Source organism: Dermochelys coriacea, chromosome 8 (assembly GCF_009764565.3).
Source record: "Dermochelys coriacea isolate rDerCor1 chromosome 8, rDerCor1.pri.v4, whole genome shotgun sequence".
Taxonomy (NCBI): domain Eukaryota; kingdom Metazoa; phylum Chordata; order Testudines; family Dermochelyidae; genus Dermochelys; species Dermochelys coriacea.
This window is the reverse complement of record NC_050075.1, coordinates 2,927,795-2,952,807: the sequence shown is the minus strand read 5'-3', so window position 1 is coordinate 2,952,807 and position 25,013 is coordinate 2,927,795. Positions and strand designations below refer to the sequence as shown.

Here is a 25,013-nt window from a genome sequence, read left to right as displayed (position 1 = left end):
GAGCACTTTAATCATGATTAATAGGGTATACAAAAGTTAGGACTGGATGTGAGCAGGAAAAAAAGCCAGCCCCTCCCTTACCAGTAATAATTCATCATCAGACCCACCATCTCATCAGCATATATAACTGACTAGTTAGCCACATGTATGGTTTGGTGATAGAATCCAAATCCAATTGCAAAATTAATAAAAAGCTATTGTACAGGTTCTATGATGTGTCAGGGTCATTTGGTTGCATATTCAAAATGTTAGGTGACCGTACTAAGGAATAGGTGAATCAGATTTCATTTTTACAAGTTCTAGCTGTATTTATTTTATAAGATTGATTTAAGCATAATAGTCTCCTAGAATGTTTTCCTTATCTTTACCTGTGCGAGCAAGATAGAGTATTAAATAATGGTCTTTACATATTTCATATCCTGAAAATTGGCTGGTGGGACTTCTTAAATATGTGGGCAATACTTTTTCTAAAAATTTAGAAATGTGTTTGTGGATTTGAGATTTCAGATTTTCATGATACAGATCCCTTTAAAGAGAAGTGGAAACACTAATTTCCCTGCCTAATACTTCTACATTCATCTTCCGTAGTCTCTTCAACACCAAGACAGTCTTTGTTGTGCATCCTTTATATTGACAAGGAAGTAAACCTCATTTTGTCAAGTTGTGTGAAAGCACTACCTTTGACCACTGTCTGCATGTATTCCCTTAACCTTTGTCTCTACACTTTGCATGCCCCTTGGGCTGGGACCAAGTTGCCTTTGGAAAATCCTGGATTATTTTGGACATTACCCAATCCAAGTAATCCCCTCCATCCACAGCTTTGGGTTAAATATGGGTCACCTATGGATTATGCTCATTCTTAAAAGCATTGTCCGATTTATATTTTTGCAGGATGGCAGGTGTTGCAACTGATCCCAGTGAATTAAATGGAAAGATTCCCACCAACTTCAAAGAGCTTTGAACTAGGTCCTCATTTGGCAATTTATGGCAAATATATTGATATGTATCACTTTTTGCTGTTAAAATGGCTTCAATGGACTTTGGTTGGCATGAGGACTGCAGATGCATGCATAGGCCAGCTGCATGGGCTATCATGCTGCAAAGCACACTGAGAAACAAACAGCACAAGAAAAGACATTCAACAGCGCACATCAATAAGATTGAAAGATTCCCTTCTCTCCCAACACTACTGGGTATAACATCTGAGTAGCTTGAATGAAACTAAAAGCAGGCTGCAGAATTCTGCCTGGATTCCTCCATTTGCACATGTTCACTAAGGCTTCTCAGGCATGCTATACTGGTATCAAATCAACTCATGAAATGGAAAGAATAGCAGATTCCATGTAAACATGTGTATGAAAAAAAAAGGTTGAACTTTGGGCCTCCAGTCTTCAACCATGTCTCGAAAGTAAACATTTAGGCCCTTCATATTTTGTCAGTACTTCTAAGGAGGTGGAAGAGAAAAACCCAGGTACAAGCTACAGCAAGCCTATTTCAAGGGATTGATACAGTTCGAGTTTTTTTTTTTTCTCCCTATATTCTTGTAGGCTGTTGCCAGAACAGGAAGATCCTGGTCAGCAAAGCTGCTCCACACAGGAAGATAGCTAACACAGTGGTCCTTCACAAGTTGTTTGCTCAGCCAGTCACAATGAAGGCTGAAGAACCAACTTCTTTTTACCCCAGTGATCCTCAGACGGAGGCTCGGGAGCCACAAGTGGCTTTTTAATGCGTCTCCTGCCATTCTTTGCAGCACATATTAAAAACACTGATTTAATTAACCAATCCAAGATATTAACCAATCAGGATGCTTTTACTATATTATTAACCAATTGTAGAATACTTGGTCAGTCATTTTAATACTGTGGCTCTTTTGGGTAATGTTGATTGCTAATTTGGCTCCTGAACCACTGAGGTCTGAGTATCACTGTTGTACACTAACATTTTTATTATTCTCCCATAGGTGAATATCACCAGTGGAAGTGCTAGACTATATTGGTCACAAGCATTTTTACCCGTTGACTAACCCTGCAGATTCAGAGGACATGGTGGCTAAATTGCCGGCGGTCAGTCCACATCAGTGCTCCCAACAGGGGACATGCATTGAGGAGAGATTGAGACATACTAGTGTAGGACCTGAACAGGAAGCTCTCTCACTGAAAGACTTCTGGGAAGTTTCTCCTATCCTTTCACATGTGCATGTGTCATTACAACATATTGCAAATGTTAGGGTAAGAAAAATTGGTCAACTTGGTCATGTAACTGTCAATAAACCAGTCTTGCTATTTTTAAAAGAAATGAGCAGAGTGGAATTAGACTTATGGCAAAGTTGGGAAACTATTAAAAAAAACCACACACCAAAAAAACCCCAACAACCAAGTAGTACTAAATACATCAACCCAATAGCTACTAGGCTATAGACTGAAGGCAGGGCAAACTGCTGGATTATTCCTGTATTTATTAATCCTGGGAATGCAATGTCCCTAGAATTGCTTTTCATTAAGGGGAAGCACCCAGGGTCACACCTCCCAGCATCTTCCTATATTTGCTCAGCATCTGCTTTGCACTATGAGCAGAACACCTTGTATGGTCCGGTCCTCTCTCTTTATATGCATACCTTGGGCTGAAGTTTGCAGAGAAGTGCCCAGCCATTAAAAATGGATTCACTTGTTCCTTGGGCAGAGCCTTTAAGGATGGAAGAATCTCTTTGAGGTGTTCCAATGAATGTCAGGGAGCCAGGATATTAGCCCATGCCTCACCTTTCTCATAATTCTTTATGGACCAATAGCCTACTGTTGTGTTGGTCTATGCTAAGACTCAGTTCAGTATGAAGATTACGGTCTACGGACAGATGTATTAGATCTATGAAATTAGTAGGGTGGGTCTATATAAACCATTGACCAAGATGGCTTCATTTGGAGCCATTCCAATCCATTGGCTACAAAAAAAATCTTAGAAAAAAAGAGGATATATAATAGGGACCAGAGTAACCCCAATGAGTTAACTTCTGAAAGTATCTGAGAAACCAAGGCAAGGACATAGATTCTATGTTCAGTTAAAAGACTGTCAGGCCCCATCCATAACAAACAGCCAAACTGAGTTTAAAGCACATCACTCTAAACAGCTGACTGTAGCTTCCAAATGTTTATACAGAGGACGTTCATGTTGACTGTTTGACAATCTCAAGTTGTCTAACAGTTTGGCCTGTACATTTGGCTTTCCGTGCTTCTCCACCATACTCTCCAAAAATAATCTGTTCCCTTCCGCCTGGCAATTCTGTTTTCCAAACCAGCTTGAATAGTACCATCTGTCACAAGATAAATTCTGAAGAGGATTATTCCAACGAAGTTTAAAGGTTTCAAAATGGCAACAGGAGAGAAGATCTCTCTTGCTCATCCACTAAAGTCTGCCTTGATTACTTTGATGTAACAACACTTGAAAGCTCCTATTCTTTGAAACTAATTTAAACACATTGAATTGTTGAAAGATTAAAAACCACAGTCAGCTAATTACACTCAGTCTCATCTCTTATTCAGCAAATGAATCACTTTTCATTACCACTTAGCTGAAGTACATGAATTTCTGCCTAATTAGAAATGTTGTAGATGGAGCATTAGCAAGGCTGGAGTGGGTCAGGATATCTTGCCTGCTTCATTTTTAATTCCTAACAGTAGAGCCAGATAGGAAAGGCTGGAGATAAGAAGTCATTAAACAAATTTAAATTATTTATAAAAATTACTTTGCCCAAATTATAATTATTTTTTTTCCCAAACGCTCTTATTCACGTCAAATGGAATGAAAGGAAAAAGCGGCCCAACACTGATTTTAATGACCATTTTAATGTTATGTATAACAGAACATTGTGAATACAATGGAAACAAAGTTTTATCAATTTAATAATAAAAAGAAATCCAACATAAGAAAGGGGAGGTAATAAATTTCATACCTATAATATAGTGCTTATTCTCAATAATACTCCCAGCTTGTGAGTATAACCATGTCTTTGTATTCCAGACTCTAGAATCATGATTCACGTGTGAACTTAAAATGCAGAATTACAGCAGGAAAACAAAACCTTAATTAATTTCCTTTATTTTCATTAAATCAATAAAATCTGACTGCTACAGGTTTCCTTTAATATATATGTATTATATATATTAAACTCCTTTCTATTGGATTCCATCACTGCTAATGCCATATTTACACCAAAAAGTCACCAAATGTTGTATAAAATCTAAAATCCAATGCTTTTGGATTGACAAGGTTGAGAGATTTATTTTAACTTAAAAGAATGTAGTTACCTTGTTACTTTTCTTTTTGTAAAGATTTTTTTTTGCCTTTTGACTGCTGCTGACACTGTAAACCAGTGGCTCCTAGGGTATATGTGGCATGAAGTTGCCACTGAAATAGAACTGCAAAAAGTGTATATATGCTGGAGTTTTCTAAAAGGAAACCATAAAGCAGCTCTGGATGAAATTTCTCCTAATTCAGCAGTGGGTATTAATTACATCAGTAAAGGTGTGAAAAGCCCCTAAACCTATTATTGACCAAATTGCTTAAAGAGGTTTTTACAATAAAAATTTGGATATTATAGCAGTGTTGCTGGAACATCAGCAAAAGTGTGTGTGTGTGTGTGTGTGTGTGTGTGTGTGTGTGTGTGTGTGTGTGTGTGTGTGTGTGTGTATGTGTATATATATATATATATATATATATATATATATACACACATACACATACACACACATATATATACATACACACACACACACACACACACACACAAACATTCCAGGTCCCTTTGAATTAGCCATAAGCACATATGTAAGCCTTTTTTTGGACAAAAATATATATTCTTATAAAAAACTGATCATTGTACTTGAGTGACTTCAATATGGACTCAGAGTGGTAGTAAAAGGAATGGCTTCAATTATGACAAAGCGATTCAGGGAGAGAAAAATCAAGCTCTTCAAGAAAAAAAAGAAAAGTATAAAATTAGATTCAAACAGATTTACCCAACACCGATTCCAGTCTCCCCACAAGTTTCAATATTAAAATTGGTTCTTCCATCTAGAAAGGCTTTTGATGGTCTTGCTACAAAACAATGGCCTCTTAATTGCAAAGTCATCCAATTGATTCATCAGAAGAACCTTTAGTCTCCCCAGAGCTTGAACGCTAGGTGTTTCAAGCTTTTACAAAATAGCCTTTTGGTTCTTTATGTAGGTTCATTTTAATTAACCGATAAAAGGAAAAAGGTATTGATCAGTGTTCTCCATCCCTCCCCCAGCTCTATTTGTGCAGCTAAAAATCCTTCATTCACTCTGACCAATTCTTTACAATCTTTATTTGCTAAAATTGGCAAAATTTGCAAAGGCATCTTGCTTGGGTTGCACAGTTCCAGGAGTCAGAGCAGAGGTCAAAGCTATATTGGGTACCCCCATGCCCATTGTGCCTGTCAAACCCATTCCAGCAGCTGGCATCCCCATGTTCACATTCATTCCCATTATTCCCTGGTTCATCATAGGTGTGTTTCCTAAGGAGGTCATACCCATTGTACCCGTCATAACACTGGGCATCCCCATTCCCACAGGAATGGGCCCTCCCATCAATGAACTTGTTGGGGGTCGAACAGGCATCACGTTGGACTGGGAGTTGAGGCTCACGGCTGCAAAATTTTGAGTCATCACATTCACAGGTTGTTGCATATCTGCAGAAAAATAAAATACAACAGCTTTTAATTTAATCAATAACCTAGGGTTGAACATGGTGAGTTACAATCTACTTTTAGAAGTTATGTAATTATATTGAGACTTTACAGTGAACAAAGACAAGGACAAAAGTTAAATTTATGTTCTCTAGCGAGTTAGCCTACAAAAAATAAATTTTCACACCTCTTCCTTCTTCAGTTCAAGTTCAGAAAAGTCTAACAGTTTTACGATACGTCTTACACCCAGGTTAACTACTGCTAACAAATTGAGCTCCGAGGACAGATAGTTGATACCATCCATAGGAAGAGCTTAAGAGATGAGGGAGACCTAATGTGAAGATTTGGGAATGAAGCAAGCCTCTGCAGTTAGAGACTTGGCTTCACAGTCCTGAAACATTCCAGGGCTCATTCTTCTGGATCACGTGGTGGTAACAGAGCTGCCAATGGTTAGAGGCAGTGTAGCAGATGAAAAATAGGATTACGAATAAAATTAAGAGAAAAGGTGATCTAGCAAAGGGGTCAGTTTTTTTTTTTTTTTTAAAGACACATTGGGAACATCTGTATAGCAGGTCATGCCAGCGAAGTATTATTAAATCAATGGGGTCACTTACTCTGTTGCTGAATCATTGTATTAAGCGATGGCTGCTGAGGTTTGGAAGGCTGCATTCCAGGTACTAAATTGTCCAAACTGATATTTACACTGGGATCTGACCAAGTGGATGGTAGAGTTTTGCTGGCATTTTTTTGGACCATCTCTGTCCTCTGACCATACAGAGGACTGGGCTTCTGCAGCATAGTGTTAACGTCCCGCAAAGGCTAGAAACAAAAGAAACATTGTTTGTTTGTTTTTTAAATGATGCCATTCGCTCCCTAACATTTACTACTGCTGCGTCTAAGAAATAAACGGTTCCATCACATACCACAAAGTGCAACAAATGGTTGTTTATGTCTGCATCTGAGAAGTTAAAAAGCCAAAGAGAAATGTCATCAGTTTGTATGAGACAAAGAGTTCATCTCTTCCAAAGTAGTTTCCCCATCCGTTGGTATCTTGTTGGTAATGATCAGGATGGTATTTCATATGTTAGCACTAAGCATTTTCCATCAGTGCATTGCGTCACAAAATCAGAGTTGCCTTGTGTCTCCCAGACCAGGACCCCATTCTATTCCGGGCTTTTTGAAATGCATTTGTAGGTTTTTTGCACAAGAGTCAATGTGCTTTGGTTTCAACAGCCAACTCCTTTCCACTGGAGTAACCCCTCTGTGCGTCAGGGCAACACACAGATGAGGGTGAGGACTGGTCCACTAGTTGCCTGATAATGTAGGCTGCGCACATATTCTATTGGGTTTTTTCATGTTTGAACTTTAAAACCTTCCCTCCCCCAAAAAGGAGGGCAGAGCATCTCAGAGAGTGACCTAGTGATAAAGAAAGCATCCGAGAGCTAGGGGTAACAAGAAGATTTAAGCTAAAATAAACATTCTAGAACCTTTTCTTCACAGAGGAACCAGTCATTAAGGGATTGAGTAACAACAGCATACCTGTGACCTTGACATGGGTAGACTGATGCCCACCGCACTAGAGCTCATCATAGCAAAATTCATGCTTTGCGAAGAAGCCATGGTTGCTTGAGAGGAACCCATCAAATCAAAAAGGTCAGTAGAATTTGAGGCAGCTGGAGGATGGCCAAGAGCTGGCTGTGAGCTACCAAAGAGCTCTACAGCTGGCTGGGCAGTGCCACTGAAGAGCTCTCCTGCTGAAGCACTGGGACATGGAGAGGCTTGGTTGAAGGCACTCCAGTCACCGAAGTCGCCATTCCCACTTGCTACTGTACCTGGGGGTGAGGGAAGGAAGGTAAAAGATTTTGAAAGGCACAGAAAAACATCACATTCTCTGAACTGAAATAAATGAGACCTGATTTGTGTCCGTCCAGATTAACATCTGCAGGTAGAATCTCCATCTGGACATCATTCCTTCTCATGAATATTCCAACAGTTTTAACAAGGTAGTGAAGGAAATATGAAACACCCACACACAGACAAAAAATTACATTTGATAATGTGTCACCTATGGACCTGGGATGAGTGGGACACAGGTTTCCTTCAACTAAGTTCGCAGCATCCAAATACTTCTAAACAGACACTGGAAAAGTAGATTTGAGGTTCTGTCAAAAGCAGAGCTAGAAGTTTAAGAATCAAAACTTGCCAGTACTTTAATCCAATGCTCTGATATGCTCAATAGAGCCATGATCCCAGCTAATGGATATCATCCAGTCATTGTACATGAGCGGCACAATTCCATTGTCATAATAAAGCACACAAGAAAACAGCCATTTGTTCAAAACTTTTTAATTACATATAATTGCTTTTGCACAACATAGGAACACAGTGACACTAAGTGGGATACCAATAAAACCAAGAGCTTTCAAAACAGATTACCAGAGGGTCCTTATCTTATGATGTTAGCAGGCAATAGAGTAAGTAATATTTCCCCTGGGCTATGAGAATACACGATGCTTTGATATGTACCAGTTTCAGATCACATGCCCCAATGCCTACATACAGACCAGCAAGCCCAGGATATGACAGGATCATTACTTCCATTGCCTTACCTTTCAAAGGATCAGTCAAACCACTGACATCAAAATAAGTTTCCTTCACTTACAGGAAAAAAGTAAGTTACAAGAATCATCATGGGTAACATTTTACAGTGAAAGTTATTTAAAATATCCCAAAAGCTGTGGTGGTTTTTGTTGTTGTTTTTAAGGGCCACAATCTTCTAGAGTGAGTTTGTTTTTTGGCAGGTGTGGGCATTGCATAGGTCAGATTTTTGGTTATGTGGCTAATGTTTTACAGGTCTGGATGTAGTAGATGAATATCATTCTTCTGGCATGTGAAATGCACAGGACTGCTTTATTTGCTACATGGATGCACAGCTTAGAGGGAACATTTCCACCATGCATAAGAATTATGATATTCCCCCGTAGGTTGTATCTCATGATGAGGTTCTCACTCCCAGCTAGGCCACAAGCAATATCCCTGCAGTAGGGAAAGAGCTCTGAACTCTAATGAATGATTAAATAAACTCCATTTCCCCTTGCATGAGCAAAGGAAGAGGCTCCGATTGAGATTTCACTAATTTCAAAGTTACTAGAGCTACACACCTGGCTAGGAGTACAACCCACACACCTGGCTATTTCCTAGAGCTGTATTTTGTCTAGTCAAAAGCAACAGCAATAATATTTTACACTCCATGTAAATGCTTAAACACCTGTGTGATCAAACCTGGTTTTAATTACCCTTACCTTCACTAGTGAATCAAATTTTAAGTAATGGAAAAGGGGGCAGGATGAAAGAAGCGAGTTAGTTTACAAAATCCAAGCACTACCAGCAGTTTTAATGCAAGAAATGGACTAATTGTCATTAGCTCAGGGCCTTACAAGAATATTTTGATTTTGTTTCCCTTACAAAAGGGACTGTATTGGAGTATTTCAATTAATACTGCATATTAAAGACTTAAACCCACTTTAAGTATTCCTGATGGACAAGTAAATGCTGAATGTGCTGATTCTATGTGTACTGGATGCACAGCTCTGAACACACAATAAGAAAAAGTGGGGTAAGAGGAGAAGGTTTTGCCCCCCTTTTGGGGAACTCGATCAAAGATGATTAATCCGGGAAGAAAGGATTACTAGAGGGGCTTATATTGTTAGAGAATGATTAATTATTTCACAAGATTCCTGGCCCCTTGCATAATGGTGATCGGTATAGATTAATCATGTTAATGCAGATAAAGGATTGTGTCATTTAGGCTGTATTCATACACAAATTATTTGCATAGTAGGCAGCTTTATACTTGTAAAAAAACCCTTTATTTTGAGTAAGTATCACAAGTAAGGAAGCCTGTACAATTAGAACAGTGCTGTTTTTTTCCTGCCGGTCGAAATATTAGAGGTGTGTTAACCCACAGATGCCCAATACAGCTTTCCTAAATGTAGCAAATAATGCAAAAAGATTTCCAGGTGCTGATCTGCAGCCAATTTGCCAAGAGATTTACTAATCTGACCCAAAAATGTCTTCATTCCTTCTGGATTTACTCCTATTCCCCTAGCTGAGGCACAACTCCCAGCTGCCTCAATAGAAGAATTACACCCTTTTATTGTAGCTCCATGCTTTTCGGTCAACCGCAAATACATGTATTTAGCAACATTGTCAAGTTGGCTCCTGCAAGTGGCTGAGCACCCTCAACTCCTACTGGAAGGCTGAGCTCAGAAAAACGGAAGTGAGGAAAGAAGAGATTTTAAGTGGTCAGCTCCAACACACTTTGCTAGCATAAGACTGTTCACTCTGGTTTGCTTACTGCTACTTTGTTCAGAATAGTTAAGCATCCCAAGCGACGTGGGCTCCATTTCCCTTGAGAAACCACTCCTCAGCGCGATATTTCATTATGGATACATTCTCCTTGTTAGAAGGAAGAGCTGTTCTCTCTTAATCCTAGATATATTCCTTGTGCCCCTATAAACAGTTCCTTGCCCTCCTTGGTGTTCATATCTTTCCAATACTTGTAAACAAGTTGTCATTTAGCTAAGCTATGAAAGACCATTGATCAGTTTTAGCCCACGAACATGCATAAACATCTTCCGCTGAAGACAATGAAGTTATGCCAGAGTACTGAGGACATAACTTGGCCTCATGTCAGTCCTTCCAGGTGTAACTCCTATTCCACCTGGAGGTTTTGAAATCTTGATAGTATCCCCCTTGACATCCATCAAAGCCAATATACCTTTGTCTCTCCATTTATACTATACAAATGTTTTGTTAATCTTGGAAGACAAGTGGGATTTTGGGTATCTTTAGGGATCATCATTTGTCCTGCACAGGGGGGTTGTTATTCCTCATTTCATAGGAGTCTAAATTTTTGGTTTTATTTCTTAGACTTTTATAGGTGAATTGTTTATGGGAGTATGTGGGGAGGTGGGGTTATCCTGAGGTTAAATTCCAATTTGCCAATGTAGTCCTCAGTCTGAGCTTTAGGCTAGATCAAACATTCTACTGTTATTTTCCCCCAGAATTTCAAACATACTAAAATCCCTTTGTATTTGTGTCCTCATGGACATTCACAAGCCTCCCAACTAAGTATGCTCTCGTATTCCAGATTAATAAAGTTGCTATGATACACCAGTCCTAGAAAGGATCCCTGAAGCCAGTGTTCCCTCTAATTTTTCCCACGCATGTGTGGAATAAATTTTGTTATGTGCACCAATATGGATGTGATGTGTGACATATTACCTCCACATTGGTGGACTAACAAAATTCATGCGGTGGGGGTGTGGCCAAGAGGTTCGGAGTGTGGGAGGGTGAGGGCTCCGGCTGGGGTTATGGGCTCCTGGGAGGGGCCAGGGATGAGGGGCTCAGGGCTGGGGCAGAGGGTTAGGCTGTGGGGGGGGGGGGGGCCCGCCTCCGGCGTTTAGGGTGCAAGCTGCCCCAGGGCTATGGCGGGGAGAAGACTCCCCCCAGCTCTATCCCTGCAGCAGGTCCGGGGCTGGGGCACAGGAGAGGTGCCTCTCCCCCCGGCCGCGGCAGGTATGGGGCTGGACTGGGGCCGGAGGGGGGGTGGTGGAGTGGCAGCTTAGAGGGAACTTAGCCTGCAACACCGCTGAACAGTTTGATACATTGTTGTTTGTCATTACCATGTGTTTAGGGCCCTTCAATCATTTTCAGTCCATGGCTGTTCTCACAGTCAAGCAATATAAATTTGTTTTTGAAGACAGACTATCAAATACTTTTCTGAAATACTGCTGTCCCACTCAGGCAATTTTTTTAGAGCACTTGCTTGTATCTGAAAAAAGTTTGTGAACTTTTGACTGGAAAGATCAGGAGAAAGGCTGCCTTTTTCAGAGAAAAAAAGTTGTCAGATGATCTTATAAGGCATTAGAACATTTTGATGAACAGTGATTAGATACATCAGTTAGCAATTCGTTCCATCAATAACAGCCAAAAAAGCATGAAGAGTTCTCCAATGATTTTGGAAACACAAATACGGTCAGTGGGAGCACTCAGCATACCTCCAAGACTCCTATTAAAAAAGCTCCCCCTCCCCATTTCCAAATATTATAAAAACCATGTTTTTACTGTGTGGAGTTTTTTCTGATGTTTAATACGTGTTTTTCATCTGGCACGCTACACCCACAAAACTTGGAAGTGTTGAATACCTTGAGTAAGTTTTATTGTCTTGATTTTCCACCCTAAAAGCCACATCTTATTTTGTTATGGTTCAAGCGAGACCATAATTCTAAATGTCAATTTGTAAGGAATTCTACTTTCACTAAAACAAATTTATGCCTGAAGTTCCCACTGGTACAGTGTTTTATGAAATAAGGCCCTCACAAATTTCAGAATCAACTATATCTACTATTGCCAAGAAGTGGGGTTCTCGTTTTGTCTGCAACGTACCACAACTGTGTTTTCATGGATTATTTAAGTACTTAAACCTTATGCCAAAACAAAGCTGAAATTTAAATACTGATTTGTGACATCCACAAACTCTCCTCTAAGCCACCTGACATCCAGGATGAACAATGATATTAAAAGCAACTTGGGAATCTGAATCACTTTGAAATGAATGAAGAGGGAGAGTAAAGACTCATCTAAATTTCTGTTATTAGCCACCATTTTTTCTGACTATTTATGTACTATTTCCCCTCACTCCCTGTCTCCTTTTGATGGAAGTGACTATGAAGTCTGCCAATTTCCTCTAAGGTATCTTCTGGTTTATAGCAACATTGCTAAGGGATGCTTCTCAGCAATGCAGCGTGCATCAAATAAGGCAAAATAGCGTTCTAACCCATACCCATTAAAGGAGTACAGAAGAATCATTTATCAAAACCAGAAAGCGGTCCTTTATTTATCCTCAACTGTGTGAAAATACCCATAAGAGACCAAAAAAACTATCAAGCACCAATGAGATGAGGCATGTGGCTTTCTTGGTCAAACTATACAAACACAAACCAGCCCCAGGAAAGGGAACCGACTGCCAATAATGCCACAAAAAGGAAAAATGGCTTCATTCCCTTCTCCTCATCCCTAATGGCAGCTTTTCAGTCAGTAAATTATCCTACCTTGTGGTGAGGGGAAACTTGCTGAGGCAGCAGCAGAGCCAAAGTCAGCGAATCCTCCGAACGGGTCAGTCGATCCACCTAGAAATGAGAGGAATCACAGTGTTCTTACAGGATTTTGAAGTGATACCCTGCTCAATGAACTTGACAAGGGCTTTCTTTTTCTGCTTTCAGGCGTTTCATTTTATTTTTAAACCTCTTGCATTTGGCAGTCAGCGCTCGTTGATTCTGTCGTATGTCTGTACAATTTTTTGTGGTTTTATTACCACCACCACTCTATTTATATGAACCTAGACAAATTGGATTATTCTTGCCTATGCTGCAGATCTAGCTGATTGTGCTTTGCCATATAGGTGGCGGGGAAAACAAAGATGCAAGTTCTGTTTCACAATTCATTCTAATATAGTAATTTATACACCGCAATGAAGCTTGAGAGATCAAACTGGCAGGAGATGGTGCTGGTATGGTATAAACAACTAAGTAATGGGAGGATTACAAAATTAAAACTTAAGCAAAAAATATCAAAATATATACTTTTTGTTACTGGAGGAATCCTTAATTTATTATGCTGCTTACCATGAAAAATTAAGTCTTCTTATATTTAGTTTTTATGTTTCTTAAAGCATGAATGATTCTGCAATGATCTTGGTATCAAGATTTCAAGGACAGAGCTTGCATTGGTGTTCATTTTTTATAAGTTTGCTTTCTCTCTAGAGCAACAACATTAAAGTCCCAGCCATGCATTTGTAAGCTACCAGATAAATTATTAACTTTTGAATACAGTATTGTAACTATTTTTCATTAAAGCATATTCAACCGAAACTAGAAAGAAAAGGAAAAAAGCTCTAATAATTATATTTGGGACAACAGAATAGGCAGAAGGCTAATTGCTTAGTCCAAAACACGCTGTGCTTTACAGTGTAGTTTTGGTCACTTCTTTCCCCTACAGCTTTTAAGTGGCTATTCTAATGGCCTAAAAGTACCAAAAAGTTGACCTTATTTTTGTTTGTCCTTAAAGATTTCACCTTTGAACAGTCACACCCTGAGAAGTAGCAGCAGCAGTTCAATTATTGTGCTTTTAGTGTTATGCGTACATTATATAGGTTACATCACAGCTGCTTAGCCTGCAGTGCTTAGAAACTAGCCAGGTGGGACTGGAACATCTGTGCTGCACTCAAACACCACCAGGGACAGCTTCCAACATCTGGTGCCATTTCTGAATTGTCTTATCACTGCAAGACATTCTGTCCCATCTGCTACTCTCAACTGGGTTAATTAAACTAGAACTATCTCCTTTATAATAAACAGCTAGCAGTAATAAAAGGAACAATTCACTTTCTAATACATGTGTACTTGTATTTTTTTTTCAATTTTTTTTATTGTAGTCAATATCAGGAAGGCATGACTCTTTCAAAAGGGAAATGGTCTCTACCTGCAGAATGTGTATGATTTGATATAAAGCAGCAAATAAAGAGAAAGGGAAGACCATGCGTCTCTGCATTCCCACAGAAGGTTAATTCCATTGTAATCCCTGTACCATTGTAATCCCTGATGATGCTGCCTGAACAAATGCAGTTGGATTTGTATTGAAGGAATTTATATAAAACTATTTTGATAAAAACCTTGCATTGGATATAATGTAAACGTGGGAGGGAGGTGGCATGAGCCAGTCAAATATCGAAGTCGGAAACTAAGTGAGAAGATCAAATTTACCGAGTCTACTGCAAAGAAAACACTTTAACAGTAATACCTCATTGGCTTCCTGTTAAGGAAGGTGAAGATTTGATCTTTTTGTACACAGAACATACGATACAAGTTCTGTATTCTCCTCTGTCAAATCACCTCAAGATCAGCTGCTTTCCTGACAAACCTAAAGAGGTAACCCATAGCCATAGCACTGACTAACCCCCTCACTTTGAACCCAGAAGATGTAAGGGATTTCTGAATATTCTTCAGGTCTTTTGTCTCAATGGTCATTCTTGCCAAATTTCTCTCATGTGCCTGTTTCATTTTCAGATTGAACACTAAGCTCAAGAGGAAAGCAGCAGAACCTAGATAGATAGCAACAAAAGCAGCTCTCAATGGAGGAAGCCTTTGGTCTAGAGTTAAACCGAGTCTCCAATAATCCAGGCACTGTCTTGTTGGTTTCATAATAGCAGCCGTGTTAGTCTGTATTCGCAAAAAGACTTCTCTATGAAAGTCTGTCTTTACACCTTCTGTAAACAGGATGCAACTTACTTGGGCAACTTTAGTAATTTGTAAGTCTAAAATTTCACCATCCCTTTCCTGTACTGTAAAGCTTGCTCAGTGTTCCCTCATCTCAGGAGACACAATTATAGCACCTACTACACTGAAAAATACATATAGATGAAGAGTTGTTTAGCAAACGCCTCCACAGATCCTTGAACTCATAGTATTTCCCTGCCAATTTCTTTACAGGGGAGATCAAAGGCTGCTTTTGACCCTCCACTGTGTCTTGTGACCCAGGAAATGTTCCCACACCCTGTGCTGCAAGGAACATATTGGTCATCACAAGCGATCTGCACGTGAAGGACAGTGCTAATCTTCACAACATGAGCTATCCTCAAAGATTCCCACAGGATATCTGTCGCTATAAATGAACTCTTTCCATACGCCTTCACAGGACAGCAAGGAGATTATTTACAATGACCAGCTGGTAATATGCCTCTTCTCAATACCACTCCTCAATGCTGCTGAAGAAGGGAAAAATTGCCGTACCACTGTAGAGCAACAAAAAGAATCAGAAGATCAGATGTACTCAAATGTGGAGAGCTCCATTTGTTTGAAAAGCAAGGAGTCAGTTTAAAAGTGAAAAATTCCTCTCAGTTGAGAATTTTTAAAAACACTCTATATCTATAATTTCCCATTTATTTATATATAGTGTGTGCGTGTGTATTTTTTATATCTATCTCCCATTAAAACTGGATTTAAAAGGGAAAAAACAAAGTGTTACAAAATAGGCTTTTTACAAAAAACCTGATAGAGGGTATTTCCAAGGATAAAGGGGCAAGGTGGAAGACTATATGGATTCTGCATCTGGAACATATCAGAATGGCCACAGATCTCAGCATTCCCAAAATGCATGCCTCACTCAATAAAGGCAAATAAAAGTTAATGTATGAAAACTTTAAAGATCTCTGGGAAGCGGGAAGGAGAGAAACTTAAGACAGATACTAATTTATTTATTTTAAACTTGGTTGTCTGGTACTATGGGTGCTGTTTCTACCCAGCATTATTGCTTTGTCACCCATACTATTTTCAAGATCACACCATTACTGCACAAGTAGTATCTCAGATATTTATCACATTTGACAGTTATTTCATGAATGCGTAACATGTCCAAACTAAACAAGTCTGCACTCTTTTGATAAGTGACATTGTGCAATGCAGCAGTATTGAGATTGTGCCACATTGTTCCTGGCCGCTAAAAGTATAATCCTTTACTGAATTTTCATGCACTTATGGATTCATAAATAACCCAAAGTTATGAATTAAATACATTTCAAGTTTTATGTAAATCTTATACAATTATATCTAGTTAATGATTATGCATCATCCACAAAGCTATTAGCCTTTGATTTGGGGCAAAACTAGGAAGTGTGGCCTTAAAAAAAAAAAAACCAAACATGTATTATATAAAAGAGTAACAAGTTATTTGAAAAATTGTAAATTTGTTTTGATCAATACAACTGGAAAAGCTGCAATCAATTCACAGAATTTAATTATTATAACCCAATCTGCTAGGGGGAAGAGGCTCATTCAGCACCACTATAAGCCACTACAAATACTGCAAGGAAAGAGGCACTACCAAGGTGCTCCATGTTACACAGAAACAGTAGCTTGTGTTAATTAGTAAAATTTGTTTGCAATTTAGAGAAAATTTCTCTCAAAGGTTTCTTGCCAACTAAAAGGGTCACATTGGTACTTAATTCTCTGTTAAAATTGACATAGAGAAAAAAATTACATCCAGCCATCTGACCACCTGCATCTTCCTCCAGTTAACTCTTCGATTGTCCAAATAAAACACCCTAGATACACACAAACTCTGTATAACAAGATTTTTTTAAAAAAATTATATTTGCTCTCTCACACTCAACCCAGTCTTGTTCTTTTGTAGGCAAGTCACTGAAATCTAAAGCTTGTCTAAAAGAGTTACTGCGATTTCATAGTTTAGTGCTAGTGTGGACATGAGTGAACTTAAATTTCAGTTTAGTATTTAGAGAATAATTCACCATAAATTAATTGAACAGAAATGCAACTTCAGAGAGAGTTTTTTGGCATTAGGGTTGGGGTTATCCAGGGGTCATGAGGAGATAAAAGAAATGAGTTTGCTTTTGCTGTATACATTAGATGTGGCTAGTGAATGGAGGTCAACCATTTCTATAGCTGCCTCTCCCTTAACTTGTAACATGAGAAACTTAAAGCTGACTGGATTGTGCTTGCTTTTAGAATTAATTATAAACAACTCTGCATTATAATCCATTCTGTTTCTGACAGACTGATTTAGTGGCTAATCTTTATGATTTGCTAAGGTTATTATTAATCCTATGTACAGTAATAGCAGTGTTATCTAGCACTTTACCAACCGGACAGCTTTATAAACCGGCATTCTGATCTTCACTGAAAGTCTGGTTTATAGTCCAGTTGGCACTGGGCCATCAGGCTCCCTACGTGGCTCAGCATGGCTCCCCTGCTGCTCCTAGGCAGAGGCGCGGCTAGGCATCTCTGCGCACTGCTCCAGCCATGCCCCAAGCATTGGCTTCGCAGCTCCCGTTGGCAGGGAACTGTGGCCAATGGGAGCTGCGGGGTGGCACTTGTGGGGGGAAGGCAGTCCACAGAGCCATCTAGCTGTGCCTCTGCCTAGGTGCAGCAGGGACATGTTGCCACTTGAGGGGAGCTGCCCAAGGTGAGTGCCACCTGGATCCGGCACCCCAACTGCTGCCCCGAGCCCTCTCCCAAAATCCCTCCCAGAGCACGTGCCCCATACCCCCTCCTGTGCCCCAACACCCAGCCCCATGCCCCTCCCACACCCAAACTCCCTCCCTCTTAGTTAACTGGAATTTTTCATTTACCGGCACCCCCCATTCTCCCAACATGCCAGATAAAAAAAGCTTTTACTGTAATATGGCAATTTGTGTGCTGTTATAAACTTATGCATAGTTGTCCATTTTTTGAGTAAAAACATTTTGCTTTGTTTTTCATCATTTTTCTGTTTCCTTTTATCCTTACAATATTAAAACCCACAAGCTTCTGCACAGACAGTCACAATTAAACAGATCATAGATTAAAGGATAAAGATATATACCTGTTGAGACTGGCTGGCCAGCACCATCAAACAGATCGAACAGATCATTAGACGACTTGCTGCCAGGAGGTACTGAAGCCTAAAGACGACAGAATTTACCAGCTTTTTAAAAAAAATGAAGTACTATTTACAGTTCAACTGCAAGTCTGGCTTTCCAATGGTCTTATCACAAACTTCACACATGAATTGATCATTGCTCTCCTGATGAAATGGCCTCCCAAAATGGCCAGAATGTCTGCAGAGATGCAGATGTGTAGAGGGGAGCTTGTTTGAGTAACCTAATTAAGCAAAGACAGACTTCACTAGAATATACTTTAGAGAATCTGAAGTTAAAAAGTGCTGAAGGAACATTACCTAGTTATTTTTACTAGGTGTAGCCATTTATGTCCACGGAAGATTTAAACCGGAGAAGCAAACATCAAAAGGAATGCATGTTTAAATCACTCTGGTTTTGGTTGAATGATGTAAACCTTAAGTAAAATACTAGTAAAGAAAGTCACCGTTAACAGGTGGTGAGTATGTTCAATTAGAACTCCAAGTAATGGATTTTAGGGCTTGTCTACATAGGGAGATTTCCTTCCCACATACTTATAGCAGAATTATTAATTCATTAATACATAATTACTCCATATAGTTATACTGGTATAAGTCTCCATGCGGACACTACTCCAGAATTACATCGAGTTTATTCCAGAATGACGACTGTGCTTTGGAAAATTATAAAATCAATTATTTTGGAATTGTGTGTCCACAGGGGAATTTACACTAGTACAACTATTCTGGTATAGCTATGCAAAAATTTTTTGCCATGGAGACTAGCCCTTAGTTAATGGACAGAGCTATCTGGGAGAAAAAAACTGTTTTGCAAGACATCTATCTAAAATCTCAGAATAACTGATTTGTATCATCAAATATAATTCCAAAGTTACTGGGGGACCATGACTTAGTTTGCAAGGAGACAGACAGAAAGCAGTATTGAAGCCTGCCTTTTATCAGTCATGTCACAAGGAAGAGAATGCATTTCCTGACAGTACCATGACCCATCAGAAGTCACTTCATTGGCATAGTCACTAATACTAGTATTGGTCATGAATTTCTAAGAGAATGTTTTTCCATCAGAAAATGCTGATTTGGCCAAACTATTTTCAGGAAAGGGTCAATTTTGACAAATTTTGAAAAAAAAAATTGGAAGAGCGTTTTGAAATTTTCTAAACATCTCATTTTGGCACTACTGAAACAAAAATATTTTGTTTTTTGGTTTGAAACTAGTTAATTTATACTAAAAAAATTTAAAAGGGTCAAAATTGAAGTGAAACATTTCAATTAACCCAATCTGAAATTTTTGGATTATTGGTTTGTGAACGTTTTTGAAATTTCAACTATTGTCTGATTCAGGATGGGAAGTTTTTTTTAAAAAAAGTCTTCGTACGGGATGAGAAAACCGCTTCCTACCCAGCTCTAATACACGAGTTCACCATCTGTTTGGTTAATCCGTCATACTCTGAATCCTATATTCTTGCAGGAAACATCATAAAGAATGCACACAATTTAACCAATGTTACTACTCCTGCAGTACAATGGCATTCTTAATGTTCTATGACCCTTGGCACTGGGGTCAAGTGCATCTATGGCAGACTGATAGATGGCCTGCTGAAAAGTCTGTCAAGTACAATTTTACTAAACGTCTGCCTGACTACTTGCCTGTGAGGAAACGTTTCTTCCTCAAACACACTGGCACAGTTTGTGGATTCTCTTACTTTAGGTGGAAGTGGGAGACAGTCCAGACAATCCTGGTCAACAACAAAAAAAGAGGAAGGTCTGCTGACCCTCCAGAACTTTCCTGGCAGGCTTCCTCATTTTAAGATTGTTCCTCTAGTAGGTAAGAAACCATCATGGACTCAGACATTAGTCCGGGGAGGGAGGAAGAGATCTCGAATGGCTGACATTAGCTTTATTCCTCCAATGAGAGTTTTGTACCCCTCTAACGCATTCATTAAATTAGCACTTGTGGGCTACAACCAGCAGTAAGAAAGAATCAGACACATAAGAGCATGATCTGAGGAGAAAGCCTTACAATCCCACTCAAAAGAGTTTTAAAAATAAAAGAACTGCTTCAGAACCCTCTTCCCACAGGCAGCACTAAGGCTGTAGTCTAGTTTGTAGATCCTGGTGAAGATACACAGCAATGGCCAGTCAACTCGGAACATCTCTTCAGGTGAGGGCCTTTGTCAATAGAGAGCATTGCCCCTGTAGACTTTTGGGAACCGGTCTGCCAATGTTGGGGTAGACTTTTCTAATATCACATCTTAGCCATTTGGAAATGGTTATTTTGAAGACTTTTTATTCCTGTATTTGGGGTGGAATCTCAGATTCATAGATCTCTAGTCAAGCTGATAACTCATCTGAGATCCAGTTTGTGCCTGAATTCCTCCTTATGCTTCAGATTCAGGTAGAGTGAAAGATGATTTTCTTATCACAGAGAATTCACAAAGCAATTATTGAAAGTAAAGTTGACAGGATTACCTTGTCCTTGTGAAGTATTCAGGATGCTTCTTTATCTGGGTAGTTTGAATATCTACAGAGGTAATGGAAACCAAGGAAGCTACTTCATTGGAACACAAGTACATGGATATGATAGCAGGGAGTTTAAGACCCAGATCAAGTTCCATATAGGCTGTTTGTATAAAGGTGGCTTTATTTGGACTTTGATAAATCATGCTATGTGAGAAAGATAGTGGAGTCTTACTGCCCGCTCCTAAAATGCTGAATATGTTAAAGATCTAAGTGATGGCTTGTCTATGGGATCAGACTATTTAGTAAGAATGAAGGAAGGTCTTTAGTTCTTCTTGGTGTCACACAATCCATTAGCTCCAATCATTGAGTCTGAGCCAGAAATAAGCAGAGGCCTTTTGAGACTGCGTTCCTTTTGAGACAATGGTATAACATACGAATTAGATAAAATCTCTTTAGTTATGCTACATTCAAGAGCCATACTTCAAAATTCAGAAAAGCAGGTTCCAGATGGAAGATCAGTGTAACCAGTAGATGAAACGTACATATGGTTGTTACCTCCATTTGTTCAAAGTATCAATGGCCTCATTAACCAACTGGTTATGAGCAGGACGACAAGTAATTTTTCTCTTTTTACACTGTTCTGTTCAGTAAAAACATGGGAAGAGCAGAAGTAACTTGGAAGAGAGCTTCCATGCCTAGAACTATTGAGTGTGTCCTTCAAGACATTTGTTTTACTTGTGATTTGGCTGTGAAGCAAATAGGAACACTTAAGGCTGGCTGAATCTCAGATACGATATGGAAGTACTGGTTGCTCATTCTCCACTCTGATGACTGGACAACTTGACAATTCAGTCAGACTGGATTTTCAGGTATGTAGGGCTAAATGAAGGCTAGGATTCTCTCCTCTCATTCCATACTGTGAAATGTCTCAGCAGTTAAGAGCTTCTGATCCCTTCCTGCCAGTTGATGCAGACAAAGGTGGTCACTTATCACCTTAAAGTACTGACCCTTGGGGAGGTCTGGGAAGCTAGGAATGTGAACTTCACTGATCTCAGCCTGAAGAGACTTTTTTCATAGCTTTTTCCACACTGTGGATGACCAAATGCCCTGAGGGTTGTGTGGGGAGCCCAAGTGAACCCCCATGCCTGAAAACAACAAGAAGTCTATATTATTTTCTGACTTCTTGCAGATAGGACAGCAGCATAGTGCTTGTCAGAGAGCGCTTGATGAAAGACCACCACAGGAAACATTTGGAAGTCCAATGGGAAACATGCTCTTCCTTTTTAAGGCAGAGAAGCGAGTAGCCTCAGTTTTGCAGCAGAAATCTCTGCAACAACCTCTTGTGGAGTCTAACCAAAGACGACACATCTTTGCTTGAGAACATTGTGTCCAACAGCCTGAGGCAGTCTCAGTGACACTAATTTTTATAACAAGAAAGTTTAATTTCAGAGGATTACAATTTCAAATAAGGAACAAAGAGCAGGACAGGAATAAAGATCCACTTTGCATGTCAGTGTCAGATTAAAAATAGACACTATAAAAGATATACATATAGGCAAGATGTGCTCCTAAAAGTTTTTGCCATTTTCCAAGAAATGTCAATAGGCTCTTGAATTTTTCAATATTTTCCGGTGTGTAAGCGAAACTTACAAAAAGATTAATAAACTGTGGATTGACCATAAATAACCGTTTGACAGAGTCTGGCATGCCCACAATTACAGGGAGACAAAAAGCAGAAAGAAAACAGATGGGGTAGGTAAGGAAATACAATATTAGTAGAAACCCAAGGGAAGCTAGGAAGACTAGACACTTCACCTATACTACACAAGTAGATATGTTTAAACAATACTGTGAAACAGGCTTTCAACCCAGCCATGTTATAAAAGACTTTTTTCCTCTTTGCCTTTGCGTACAGAAAAAAAAAAGGTGAGTTGTGGCTGGGCCACAAACTTGTTCCAACAATTTTGTAGCTTAGATTGGACTGTAATTAAAACACTGCCCCAGACACTGAGTTTTCTAGTCTAATAGCGATAGAGACTGATGAGTTGGACCAATATTTGTGAACATATTATATGGCTACCGATGCAGGGGCAAGGGAAGGAAACTTGCCACAAGTATTTTTTCCCCCTAAGATACGTCCAAACAATTTAGGAGCTAATTCAGCCTAGTGATAAATCAAAATCTTGTTTCTGTATTTTAAGTTGGGGATTTTATTTTGAGAGCTTTGCTAATTATATATGGCTGAATGTGGTATTTTTAAACAAAAACTGTTAAAAATCAGTTGTATAGAATACTAATGTTTGAAATACCAGACATTTGGAGATTAGAAACAGAAATATCTTTTGAATCTTAAAAAAAATAAAAATTGCAGGAGGTGAGAATTTGAGAGATAAAAAGAGAGAAATGATAGTTACTTTGCTCAAAAAAACCACATCCACCCATCAGAGCCTATCCATTCTAAATGCACGTAGCGATGGCACTATACTATTACATAAGGGACATATATTCTAGGTTCAATTTTAGGGTATTAGACGCTATTGAAAATCCAACCCTTTAATTTCTGGGAAAATAGTTACTCTTTGGGCTGATCTATAATCTACTTAATTCAGAGTCCCCTTGTTCTTAAAACAAAAATGGTTTCACAGTTGGAAGAATGGAAGTTTACACCTTACCTTTACCGTCGATTGTGGGGTATGAGCTACATTCTGATCCGGACTGGTTTTGTCTCCCGTGTAATGTGCTGCTGCTCCCAGATCAATGGTTTTGGAAGGGTTTGCTGTGCGTTTGTGTCTAGTGGTGGTGGTGGTCTCTGTGGCCTGCGTTATATGAATGTGTTTGGTCGTCACAGTCTCCTCTTCATCTTTGAATTCACCTTTGGGGGATTTACCTCTTCTTGCTTTCTTTTCCTCATCACTGTCACTAGAAGAGCAATGAAGAACGAAACAAAAATGATGCTAATCAGTACAAATATGATTCAGTTCCTCCTCACCAAGATCCAAAACCCACTGAAATCAATGGAGTCTTCATCTACTTCAATGGATACTGGATTCAGGCGTAAGAATTTTGACTATCATCCCCTTCACACAGTGTTGATTAGTATTAACAAGAGACTGTAGACTGAGACTTAGGGAAAGGAGTACACAGCTTTAATATTTGAGAAATTAATACTTTGCACTTATGTGGCACTTTACAAAAGTGGGGGCAGCATTATCCCAATTTTTCCAGAGACTTTTCTGTGCACGTGTGGGGTATAAAGGTATTTGGTAGATACGGCTGTCTAGCCTGTTATAATCAGGGATATTTAGAAAAAGACAAGTTGGTAGGCCTGTTCAACACTTGCCCCAAGAGATTAGTCACTGGTCCAAATGAAGTGGCGCATCAAGAAAGGATGCTGGCCTTAAGATGCCAAGCATACCAACTTCACTTCCAGCCCATTTCCCATTTGAGATATATGGGAGTTTATTTCTTTGAAGTATTTGTGAAAAAAGGTTACCCAGCTTTAATAAGATTGTTTCACAGTATTATACAGAACTGTTCTAAATTTCCCAGCTCAGAAAATACATTTATTCTTACACCTCAAAGCATGTGTCTGTTTTAGTCAAATCTTTTTATGTACCACAGTAATGTATGTTTAATCTGATTATTAAATTCTCCATTCCTACTTCGCTTGTGACCAAAGGTGGTGTACAAGATCATTCATTTTTGCAACAGGCATATTGCATGTTATCATTAGGGCAACAGAATTGTACACAACAATGAAAAATGCTAGAGAGAAAGCTTAAATATATTGAAAACTATTTTGAAATAGCAATTCCCTTCTGGGTACATAGTTAAAAGTGAAAAGTTTTTATAGTTTAATAATGCAGAAGAGTACTAACATATGTAATTGAGCAAAGACTGTCCTTTTGGCAGTGGGGATATGACAACCACAATATACTCTAGAGCAGTGCTTCCCAAACTTGTTCCGCTGCTTGTGTGGGGAAATCCCCTGCTGGGCCGGGCCGGTTTGTTTACTTGCCGCGTCCACAGGTTCGGCTGATCGTGGCTCCCACTGGCCGCGGTTTGCTGCTCCAGGCCAATGGGAGCTGCTGGAAGTGGTACGGGCTGAGGGATGTACAGGCCGCCTCTTCCAGTGACTCCCAGTGGCCAGGAGCGGCGCTGCTTCCAGCAGCTCCCGTTGGCCTGGAGCGGCAAACCATGGGCAGTGGGAGCTATGATCGGCCGAACCTGTGGACGCAGAAGGTAAAGAAACCGGACCGGCCGGCAGGGGCTTTACCTGCACAAGCGGCGGAACAAGTTTGGGAACCACTGCTCTAGAGGGTAGCCTTTGTTCTCTGCTGAGAATAGTGGGGTGGATTGGCAT

At 39.5% G+C, this 25,013-nt stretch overlaps 1 protein-coding gene across 1 annotated transcript in view; it reads right to left on the bottom strand.

Annotated features, from left to right (window-relative positions):
* Window positions 1-4,837: 4,837 nt before the first annotated feature.
* CLINT1 (clathrin interactor 1) overlaps window positions 4,838-25,013 on the bottom strand; it is a 35,896-nt gene continuing 15,720 nt past the window's right edge. The window contains exons 7-12 of the mRNA XM_038413601.2: window positions 23,323-23,569; window positions 18,137-18,215; window positions 12,814-12,891; window positions 7,238-7,530; window positions 6,313-6,517; window positions 4,838-5,701 (exon numbers count right to left, since the gene is read on the bottom strand). Of these exons, the coding sequence (XP_038269529.1) occupies window positions 5,337-5,701; window positions 6,313-6,517; window positions 7,238-7,530; window positions 12,814-12,891; window positions 18,137-18,215; window positions 23,323-23,569 (1,267 nt within the window). The 3' untranslated portion in view covers window positions 4,838-5,336. The remainder of the gene's footprint in view (window positions 5,702-6,312; window positions 6,518-7,237; window positions 7,531-12,813; window positions 12,892-18,136; window positions 18,216-23,322; window positions 23,570-25,013) is intronic.